The 11,999-nt window shown below is 39.2% G+C and overlaps 1 protein-coding gene across 2 annotated transcripts; it reads right to left on the bottom strand.

Moving 5' to 3' along the window:
- Nucleotides 1–491: 491 nt before the first annotated feature.
- ankrd40 (ankyrin repeat domain 40) lies at nucleotides 492–11,541 on the bottom strand. 2 transcript variants are annotated; one of them, XR_009803952.1, is made up of 6 exons: nucleotides 11,029–11,541; nucleotides 7,268–7,416; nucleotides 6,338–6,958; nucleotides 2,334–2,515; nucleotides 924–2,198; nucleotides 492–836 (listed from the first exon to the last, which is right to left on the bottom strand). XR_009803952.1 is itself a non-coding variant. In XM_061885255.1 (5 exons), exons 1-5 carry the CDS (start codon nucleotides 11,160–11,162, stop codon nucleotides 2,055–2,057), a joined length of 1,230 nt encoding a protein of 409 aa, XP_061741239.1. In that variant the 5' UTR covers nucleotides 11,163–11,541; the 3' UTR covers nucleotides 492–2,054. The 2 variants fall into 2 exon arrangements, 1 of the variants encoding a protein (XP_061741239.1); XM_061885255.1 differs by having other exon boundaries at nucleotides 492–2,198.
- Nucleotides 11,542–11,999: the final 458 nt, after the last annotated feature.

Below are 11,999 nucleotides of genomic sequence, written 5' to 3'. Positions count from 1 at the left end.
TTTGTTTTGGTTCCCAGTTTTATGGTGTTGAACATATCTTTTTTGAAATACACAAAAGGGTGATTCCTCTCAAATATTATTTATAAATGTGTTGAAATCTGTTAGTGAGGGCTTCTCCTTTTGCTGAGATCCACCCTACAAAGGAAGCATACGAGGCTGTTTGGACAGCAAGATTATTTCACAGGTGTGCCACTGAACAAAATGTGCAGTTTTAGCAGACCATTTGCATCAGACAATGCAACACATCTCTTTGGCATAGTTGATCAGGTTGATTGTGGTTGATGAAATGTCGGTCTACTACTTTTCTATGACTGTGCTAAGTTCCTGGATATTGGAAGGAACTAGAATTATTATGCTTCAACATTTCCTGTGATGATCGTGGTTGAATGGAACACCTGAGATGTGTTACACATTTGATTTTCAGGTCATAAAACAGTGTTATACTTGTTCAGTTTACAAGAGTAGCAGAGACTACAAAGTAAGCGAGGAGATGAAGCCATTCATCATGCTTTATCAAAGAACACATACAGGTCTCCAAAACAAAACAAAACAGCTTTAACAGTGCCTACGATTACATCTGCAAGTACACAGGATGTATCGTTTATAAAAATATCAGACTCTGGATGCATAGGTTAGGTCAAAATGTCATCTGCTTTCCCTATAGAATGATAAACTACCCTACAAATACTGTTAGTCCTTGATCAAACATACCTCTCATCCGCCTCACTTGTCTTTGCTTCAATAAAGCCTTCGACTCACATTGTCTTTACCTCAAATTGCACTTTTCTTCATCTGTTCAGCTTACACCATAAATGTTTTGACACAAACAGGCCTACCTGGTTAAAAGAAGAAAAAAAACTATGCTTATTAATAAAAATATATATCGTCAACCATAGAAATACAAGTAAGAGCTTCAGGTATACCTTTGAACAGTAAACAGTTATTACTGGGAGAAGAACTATTCGATTGTAGGATGTGCAATGTCAGGAAAATGGGCCCCACCTTTAAAAGAATGCAATGATGGAAGCAGCATAAGAATTCTCATTTAACAGAAGTTGGTGCTCCACGTGCCCTCTTCAAATATAGTAAATATTAATAATAATATAATCATCTTGTCAGTGCAGGTTAAAGTCATGTCAAACTAGTGTTATCTTGTTAAGCTACCATTTGAAAAAAAAGAAAAAATATTAAAAATGTCGGCAAAAACGTTGTAAATTGTTCATGAATTCACTTTTCGTAGAATGATATAGTTGGAATAATTGAGCATTTTGTTCCACGGTTCCGCATGTCTTAATAAGCGGGTTACTAAAATACAACTGAAAACTTGCACAGTTGCATTCCTTTCTGACAGTTTGTTCATCATTCGATCCATTGAGCTGATTCAGCAGAACCGGTTTCTAAAAGTTTCAACAAAAGCATCATACCAAAAAAAGGTCCAATTCACCAAATAACTTTAAAGATGAATATAACTGTTCCTTTCTAAAGTGTTCTTTATGTCCACTTGTGTGTAGACAGCAGCTAAAATGACCAATCCAAAAAAAGATCACAAAACTAATAGAAGTCCCCTCTGGAGCAAAGACACTAAAGCGACACCATGTATGAAGGTGTGTAAGTAAGCCAACTCGAAAATGTTTCAACAAGCAAACCAGATTAAAATCAGACCTTTGTTCAAAGTTTGCAGATTGAAACGTCCAAATAAGGCTACTACAGAACCCGTTCAGCCAACAGAATAACAGGCCAAAGTCCCTGACCTACTCCATGTTGTTCCTCTGAATCCTTGGCACAAAGTGCACTGGGAAGAAGAGATGGGGCCAAATATCCAAGCCGCCATGGATCAGGTCTCTAACAGCTCGTTGGGAACACTAAAGCAGCGAAAGGGCCAGGAAGAGGACAATAGGTGGCAAACTTGATAAATGAAATCCCATTCAGGAAATTTGGCAGAACACCCCAGCTGAACAAAGCTTGACAAGAGATCTGGCAGGCAACTGGGTAATGGCTGCTCGAGGGGCAGCTACACAAGCCCATAAGAAGCAGGGAAACTCTGTTGGGGTGCACTAGTAGGTGAGGCGGGAGGCCTTCATGTTGTAGCAGGGTCTGTCGGTCAAGCTCCCTGTGCTGGAGAAGAAAGACAAGCCCTCAGATTTCTCCAGGACAACCTCCAGCTCCTGGAAGTCCTGCAGCCGGGCGACATCTTTGTCCTGGGCATAGAGCAGAAGTCAGTCATTGAATGTTGCAGCAAAAATGCAGAGGCAGCACATTACCACTTATATCAAAAACTAAATAAATTGGGTAAAATTTGCAAAAACTTTGTGAAAAAATTAAGCCTGGCTTACCTTTCTCAACATAGTGTTTGGCAGCTTGCGAATCTTCTCCACATGCTCCATACTGATGTCCAGCTCACGGCAGCAGACCCTGAGCAGTGAGCGATACGTGAGCTCCTGGCGGTCCAGCTCTACTTCGATGAAGTCGTTCTCCCGCGCGTTTGGGTTCTGAATACGCACCTTCAGTACTAACTCTGTAGGACAAAAGAAAGGCTGGGTTCAAGACACTTTCTCTCTGCCCCACACAGCTTTCGCAGTAAACTCATTCATTCAAAGTCAACATTTTTATGCATTCTAAATAGTAAAACAAATGCGGACTAGAGCATATGGGAGTCGCTCTATTCTGCCTATAAAGCGCTCTAAATAACATCCAAACGCCTTCATCAAGGTTTTATATACAAACACTCCAAGTACATATATGTAACGTTGTAAGAGGCACATTCGCAAACACATCCCATATATATGTTTTATAATACTTTTAAGCATTCAGCAGGGCATTAATTTAAAAACCGCAGCACAAAGTTCTTTTTTTTTTCTTTTTTAACATAGTTAAACATCACTTACTCTGCAATGTCCGCCTACATATTCCCATTTAGATGAATAATGACTCATTATCCCAGTAAAGGAAAAAGGGGTGTGACCAAGCGCAGACCATGCGTCTTTGTTTATTTCTCACCATTTGTGGGTTGAAATTAGAAGCCAAAGTTGACCAACTCGTTAGATTATGTCTTCATCCTTTCACTATGAAGGTGAAAGGCATTATTTATGATCTAGAATAAACCTTTGAGCCCTGTGGCGTAAAAGCAGCTCACCGCAGATGCTGATGTCAATACAGCCAGCACTAGCTGTTAGCTCCCTCCGATCACGGGGCTCTAAAAACAAATTTGTAAGCGTAAGCGCTTATAATAAAACAGTGTCGCTAAATGTATGTTAATATTCAAGTCATGAAATATAAATGGATTATAGTTTGCACTATTTTGGATGGTTTTTACAGGAATTTGTGGGAGGAATACAGGACCTCCCATTAACTCTATTACAAACGGACTTTTATTTCAAGTTAGAATGCATTAAAAAAATACATCAATCTTCTTTCCCTCATAATGATTGTGAACAACAGGAACAATTCCAAAAAAGTGCATTTTCCCTTTAAGGGGCAATACTTTATAAATACAACTTGGATATTTTTTAAAGTAGTTAAAACACATAGCCCCAGGCTGAAAACTAAATTTGCTGGATGATATTTTGTCCAATAAATTGCCGAAAAACAATGTTATTGTCAGCATTATTTTAGGATCAAATTAATGTAATCTGCATGCACATGCAATGTAACTAATAATAATCATCCATCCATCCATTTTCTACTGCTTGTCCCTTTCAGGTTAGCGGGGAGAGCTGGAGCCTATTTCAGCTGTATTTGGGCGGAAGGCGGGGTACACCCTGGATAAGTTGCCACCTCATTGCAGGGCCAACACAGATAGACAACAGTAAAACTCACATTCACACACTAGGGCCAATTTAGTGTTGCCAATCAACCTGTCCCCAGGTGCATGTCTTTGGAGGTGGGAGGTATCCGGAGTACCCAGAGGGAACCCACGTAGTCACGGGGAGAATATGCAAACTCCACACAGAAAGATGGACTTTGAACTCAGGAACTTTGTCTTGTGAGGCACATGCACTAACCCCTGTGCAATAACAACTCTATCAAACGCAAATAACTTGTATTTCTAGTTGAATTAATTGGAATCAGCACCTTCAAGTCCGAGCCCATAGTTCTCACCAGTAAAAGGGTTGAGTGCCATCTCCGGGTTGGCGAGGAGACCTTGCCCCAAGTGGAAGAGTTCAAGTACAATTCTTGTGAATCGTGAGATCAACAGGCGCTTTGGTGTGGTGTCTGCAGTGATACAAAACCTGTATCGATCCGTCGTTGTGGATGAAGGAGCTGAGCCGGAATGCAAAGCTCTTAAATTACTGGTCGATCTACATTCATATCCTCACCTATGATCATGAGCTTTGTGTTATGACCAAAAGGACAAGATCACGGGTAAAAGCGGACTAATACGTTTTCTCTGCTGGGTGGCGGGGCTTTCCCTTAGAAATAGGGTGATAAACTCTGTCATTCCAGAGCTCAGTGTAAATCCACTCCTCCAGTACATTGAGAGAAGCCATATGTTGTGGTTCAGGCATCTGTTCCAGAAGTCCCCCCAAACACCTCCCTCGGGGAGAGGTTTAGGGGGTTGTCCCATCGGCAGGCGACCAATAAGGAAGACCCAGGACACATTAAGGGGGACTGACACTGCGTCTCCATTACTCCTAGAAATGCGCAGAGCCTAAATATTGCAATAAGAAACTGGCAATGGAAACACCTATATTTCAAAAAAACATCTCAAATATTGCTAGAACGTTTTTACGCTTTGATGAGGTGGTTTACAGACTTGTCAATATTGAAGTGTGTCGCAAAAGCATGATGGAAACTATTTTTTCGCATTTACGGAAGCGGCGCGGTGCCAACATAGGACAACTTGTCCAGACAGGTTGTCTTGGTCTCGCTTTGGATCGGTCGGTTGTGCGGCCTTCTCACAGGTCCCTTGCCGGCAATAGAGGCCAAGCCGCAAACTCGGAGAGACCCACATGCCTGAACAATGTCAATGGGGCCCTCGAATCCACAATTAATCCATGAATTCCTGGTTCACAATTCTTTGCCATAGATCCCTTATTCGTAGCTGCTGCCTTCGTTTTCTTCGCTCAAGGCAATAGCAGTGGCTGCAATTGTAATCACAGTTCGAAAACCATGGAATAGCAAAGGGTCCATCTTCTTCAAGGTGGAGTCAGACAAGACCAGATTTTATGAGAATTACAGATGCAAAACACTCTTTAAATGTAACACCTACAAGTAACAAATGTACTTTGTTGAAATTTGAGAAATATTGATTTTATTTGGCAAAAAACTGCAATGGAAACGCAGCTTATGTCTCCAAGCTGGTCTGGGAACGCCTAAGGATCCCCCGGGAGCAGCTAGATGAAGTGGTAATATGATGTGGGTAGTATGATGTGGCTGTATGAAGTGGTAGTATGCGGTCCTCTCCAAGGTTTCTCATTGTCATTCTCATCGACGTCCCAGTGGGTTGAGTTTTTCCTTGCCCTTTTGTGGGTGCTGACCGCGGATTTCGTTGTGGTTTGTGCAGCCCTTTGAGACACTTGTGATTTAGAGCTGTATAATTAAACATTGATTTTATTGATTGATTGATTGAGATAAAGTCTGAACTTCTCTGCTGAAGCTGCTGTCCCCGTGACCTGACCTTGGATAAGCGAAAAAAGATGGATGGATGAATGGAATTTAGTATCATTATAATGGGAAGGTGACAAACAGTTTAATTATCCTAAATAAGCAAACAAACATAAAAATAAAATAAAAAAAGACTCAATCGCTGTTAGCAAAACTGCAAATTCAATAAATACCAGTATTTGACATATCCTGAAGTGCATTTTTTCCCTAGTAGGAAAAACTGGGTTGGTTTGTTGTCTTTTTTTGTTGTCATCACTTTCCAAGAAATTGTGCATAATGGCTTGTTCGTCTGTATTGATGGGCTGATGGTGCTCATTTGGTTTGAAGCTGAAATATTCCCACACGTGACATTCGGCTTGGCAATCATCTTTTTCCATCCTAATTTCTGTTACTTTGTGGTGCTTCTCACTAGCAAGTCCCGACTCCCGAGGCTCTGTACGTGCAGCCTGTGTGTGCGTATGCGTGTGTGTAAGATAACAGTATCTCCTCCGCCCACAGGGACAAAGACCATGGACGACAAGAGGGTTCACTGCACTCATTTAGTTCTATTGAATAAACGTGCTCAGAGTGATGCACTGACTGAGCACTATTGCACCCTGTTCAAATGCGAGAGACAAAGACAACGCACACACACAAATGTAATCTAGATCAATACCATTGTCTAAGCTGTAATTCGAGAGTACATTATTAACTCTTGATGAAAAACTCCTGCATATTAAGAGTTGGCACTCACCTTGCACATTGACTGGGAAGGTGCTTGTGAAGAAAAAAGGCTGGAATGCGGGCAAAGGTCCCCCCGGCTGACTGTAGCCTATCTGCTGCGGCACGGACTGCTGCCTGCTTACAGCTGGGTTAGCGTTAGTCACAGGCGCTTGGACCTGACCCCCACTGCTGCAAGCCAAACCCGGGCTGTGCGAGGCCAAAGGAGGCGAGCACATGGTTCCGTTGTGTGGCACAGTGTGGTTGACGAGGTGAGGCTCGACTGACAGATCTGCCGGCACCGTGCAGTTTACAACCGTGTGGTTGTTGTAAAGTGGACCAGAGACCGGTGTCGTTCCGTTTTGCTCAGCCAGAGGAACAAATTCTCTGGCCTGGTTAAGAAGGATGCCGTTTGTGGAGGGCTCTTCAGTGACCAGGCTTTGAGACAACTGAAGGTGCTCGGCTGGAGAAAGGGGGGGTGAATTGCTGTCCGTAGTCTCAATGTGTTCCACAGATCCATTTTGTAAAAGGTGCTGAGAGAGGAGCAGCTCTTTCTTCTTATCCATCTTGGAGTATATGAAAAGCGGGTTCGCCAAATAATTGGGGATGATTGGCAACTCAGGCCCCGGGACTTCAGGCAGGTCTTCCACTTCAACTATGGAAACATTAAACAAAGTCAACACCACATTCCAGATACATACACATATTGCCTTTTAGAAAGTTAAGTAAAAATCAAGTCAAGCAACAACTGAGTGCTACTCAACGCTTAAGGCACTTGTTGTCAGCCATTTTCTTTGTTTATGTTTATGTCCAGTTGGCCCCAACTAGCTTCAAATCACATATTTCCAGCTTCCTTGCAGTCTATAATGTAGGATTAACATCCATGTTGCTACCTGCAAATTGAATATTAATCTATCGCACAAACAACAAATAGATATCAGGAATTAACCAGGGTAGAGCATACCTCCTAAAAGTCGTTTGATCTCTGGCTTGGACGTGAGCTGTGAGGCCATCTCCTCCTTCGCCGTAAGGATGTCTTTGTCCGCGCCACTACTTAGTAAGTAGGACACGATGTGCTTATGGTTCCGCTTGCATGCCCAATGCAGGCAAGTCCTGATGAGATTAAAGAGATTACATTCAAATTAAACAAAACAATGTTGAATTAGACCATTGAGGGTAGTTAGTGAAAACCCTCAGCTGTGTATTTAATAAAACTCGACAAGCAAATGTGTTTTATACTTGGTAGGCTGTATTAAGGCAAACATGTTCTTGTTTTGTTCACATTACACCCCAAACTACCTACCAGAGCAGTGGTTCTCAAACACCGGTCCGTGACGCATTTGCTACCAAGATCACCTTCTTACATACGTCACATACTGTCATGTCAGTATGGGACGTTTCTATAAAAAGTAGCATTTCTACTAACATGTAGCATCTTTTAAAAAGTCACCCACTAGAGAATGAAGAGTGCTTCAAACTGCATATCAACATCTCCGTTCGGTGCCACACCATCAAAATGCCGAGGCAAACATTTCCACATCAAAACCGTATGAAAAAAATATAATTTAATAACGTCCGTGGTAGCCTACCACATAGCAAAGGATGAACAGCTCATTTTTATTTGACACTGAAAATGTCTCTGACAATCTTGCACTTTCTGTTTTGGAAATGACATGAACGTGTGTGCCATTGCTTAATAACTGTTTAATAAATACAGTTTTGGTCAATTGACTTAGTTGTGATTTCCTTCTCTGCATGAAAGTTTAAAAGTAGCATATATTAATGCAGTATGAAGAAGAATGTTTTAATGTAGACACATAGAATCATCATACTGCTGTGATTATATGTATCAAGTGTTAATTCAAGTCCAAGGCTAAATATCAAGATATATATTGTGTATCGTGATATGGCCTAAAATTGGAGATATTTAAAAAAGGCCATATCGCCCAGCCTTAATATATAATTTCTACACACATAAACATTGGCCGCCCCAGACACATTTTTTTCTCTCTTTGTGGCCCCCGAGTTAAAATATTTGCCCAGCTCTGCCCTAATCACACCAATAAGCTTGTTAATAGATGATTATTTCAACTCCTTTATTATAGTCGATGGCACTATGCACAATAATGGACATGTACTATACAATGGTAATGTGCAAGATTGCTGCCAAAGGCACATTTTTTTTGCTCTTTTATCTGCCACATGTAGAAAGTCGGTCAGTGAAATTAATGCATACATTAAACTGGTCTCTGGTGGGAAAAAAGATTTGGGAACCCTGCACTAGAGGATTTTACAAAGGTTAAGCCATGATTTAGCTAATAGGGTAGCAGAGATCAAGCCAGACACATGTGGTCAAAATATTTTCCCAAATCACACCAATAAGCTTGTTAATAGATGATTATTACAACTCCTTTGTTATAGTCCATGGGACTATGCACATTATATACGATGGCAATGTGCCAGATTGTAGCCAAGACACATTTTTTTTTTCTCTTTTATCTGCCACACGTAGAAAGTCGGTCCGTGAAAATAATGGAGACATTAAACCGGTCCCTGGTGGGAAAAATGGTTGGGGAACTCTACACTAGAGCAGTGGTTCTCAAATGGGGGTATGCGTACCCCTGGGGGTACTTGAATGTATGCACATTGTACGTGAGATTTTTTTTAAATGTTCTAAAAAATATCAACAATTCAAGAATCCTTTATAAATATATTTATTGAATAATACTTCAACAAAATATGAATGTAAGTTCATAAACTGTGAAAAAAATAAATACAAAAATGCAATATTCAGGGTTGACAGCTAGATATTTTGTGGACATGTTCCATAAATATTGACGTTAAAGATTTATTTTTTTGTAAAGAAAAGTTTAGAATTAAGTTCATGAATCCAGATGGATCTCTATTACAATCCCCAAAGAGGGCACTTTAAGTTGACGATTACTTCTTTGTGTAGAAATATTTATTTATAATTGAATCACTTGTTTATTTTTCAATAAGTTTTTAGTTATTTATTTATTTTCCAACTACTTCAAGAAAGACCACTACAAATGAGCAATATTTTGCACTGGTATACAATTCAGAAACTGATGACATAGTGCTGTATTTTACTTCATCTTTTTTTTTTCAACCAAAAATGCTTTGCTCTGATTAGGGGGTATTTGAATTTAAAAAATGTTCACAGGGGGTACATCACTGAAAAAAGGTTGACAACCACTGCACTAGAGCAGTGGTTCTCAAATGGGGGTATGCCAATAGGTACGTGGGATTTTTTGATAGAAATTCTAAAAATAGCAACGATTCAAAAATCCTTTATAAATACATTTATTGAACAATACTTCAACAAAATATGAATGTAATAAACTGTGAAAAGAAATGCAACAATGCAATATTCAGTGTTGACAGCTAGATTTTTTGTGGACATGTTCCATAAATATTGATGTTAAATATTTATTTTTTTGTGAAGAAAAGTTTAGAATTAAGTTTATGAATCCAGATGGATCTCTATTACAATCCCCAAAGAGGGCACTTTAAGTTGATGATAACTTCTATGTGTAGAAATCTGTATTTATAATTGAATCACTTGTTTATTTTTCAACAAGTTTTTAGTTTTTTTTCCAAATAGTTCAAGAAAGACCACTACAAATGAGCAATATTTTTAAGTATGGTTAAAGCTCCTAACTCCCAATTCAGAAACTGATGACATAGTGCTGTATTTCACTTCATCTTTTTTTTTTTTTCAACCAAAAATGCTTTACTCTGATTAGGGGGTATTTGAATTAAAAAAATGTTCACAGGGGGTACATCACTGAAAAAAGGTTGAAAACCACTACACTAGAGCAGTGGTTCTCAAATGGGGGTACACGTACCCCTGGGGGTACTTAAAAGGTATGCCAAGGGATACGTGAATTTTTTTTTAAATATTCTAAAAAACAGTAACAAATCAAAAATCATATATATATATATATATATATATATATATATATATATATATATATGTATATATATATATATATATATATATATATATATATATATATATATATATATATATATTGAATAATACTTCTACAAAATATAAATGTAAGTTCATAAACTGTGAAAATAAATGCAACAATGCAATATTTAGTGTTGACAGCTAGATTTTTTTGTGGACATGTTCCATAAATATTGATGTTAAAGATTTCTTTTTTTTTGTGAACAAAAGTTTAGAATTAAGTTCATGAATTCAGATGGATCTCTATTACAATCTCCAAACAGGTCACTTTAAGTTGATGATTACTTCTATGTGTAGAAATCTGTATTTATAATTGAATCACTTGTTTATTTTTTTAGTTATTTTTTATCTTTTTTTCCGAATAATTCAAGAAAGACCACTACAAATGAGCAATAATTTGCACTGTTATACAATTTAATAAATCAGAAACTGATGACATAGTGCTGTATTTTACTTCTTTATCTCTTGTTTTCAACCAAAAATACTTTGCTCTGATTAGGGGGTACTTGAACTAAAAAAATGTTCACAGGGGGTACATCACTGAAAAAAGGTTGAGAACCACTGCACTACAGGATTTCAGAAAGGTTAAGCCATGATTTAGCTAATAGGGTAGCAGAGATCAAGCCAGACACAGGAAACACACAGCACAACATTATTTAAAAACAACAAACACTACAGGGAATTTGTTGACATTTTAAAAGACGACACCCAATATCTCTCAAACTTACCATCCATTAATTTCGTTCTGGGAGTTGACGTTGACTCCACTCTCTACCAATGTCCGCACCTCGTCAATGTCCCCGATGGCACACGCCTCTCTCAGTCGCTCCTGCAGTTCTTTATCCAACGAAGGGGTGGACATGTTTGCAGAGGCTACGATATGCCCGAGTTCATAGGATTTGCACAAGCTTGGACAGGCGGTAAAAAATGGATGGATGTAGCATTAGCCGCCGAGCTAAATCTGAACTTGCTAGCTTGACTGGCTGATAGCAGTTCGATGGTGGTAATGCTAGCTGAAAACAACAAATTCCTTCCTAAGCAAATTGATTATTTCGCGCTTATATCGTCGGACACTTCTTCACGGTCCCTAATTACCCTTGGTATTGGTTCGGTGGCTAAAGTCACAGTCCACACAGGGGTTAACCACATAATCTTATCGGGGCTGTCAAGAGTTCCGTCGGCGGGTTGCCAGAAGCACCGCCGCCTCATCGGGGGACACTTTAAGATGTAACAACCGCGACAACAATTTAGTTCCGCAGATGTTTTTTTAAACAACTGAACACTCAAACGTTGTGACATAATATGTTGTGATGTTGTATTTTTATTTATTTATCATATACATATTGTCTATGTATTGTGTGCTTTTTTTTTCTTTTTCTTTGAAATTGTAATGTTATTGCCTTTTTTTACATACAATATTATGCTCCACCAATGACTGAATAAAAACAAAAAATAAATAAATATAAAACCTATATAAAAACAATATAAAAATGAATATGATTAAAACCCCAGTGAGGGTTGGACTCCGCCAAGGCTGTCCTTTGTCACCGATTCTGTTCATAACTTTTATGGACAGAATTTCTAGGCACAGTCAAAGCGTTGAGGGGATCCGGTTTGCTGGCCGCGAGATTAAGTCTCTGCTTCTTGCAGATGATGTGGTCCTGATGGCTTCATCTGGCCGGGATCTTCAGCTCTCACT

Source organism: Nerophis ophidion, linkage group LG23 (assembly GCF_033978795.1).
Source record: "Nerophis ophidion isolate RoL-2023_Sa linkage group LG23, RoL_Noph_v1.0, whole genome shotgun sequence".
NCBI lineage: Eukaryota > Metazoa > Chordata > Actinopteri > Syngnathiformes > Syngnathidae > Nerophis > Nerophis ophidion.
The sequence above is the reverse complement of the archived record's forward strand: the minus strand, read 5'-3'. Positions and strand labels throughout refer to the sequence as shown.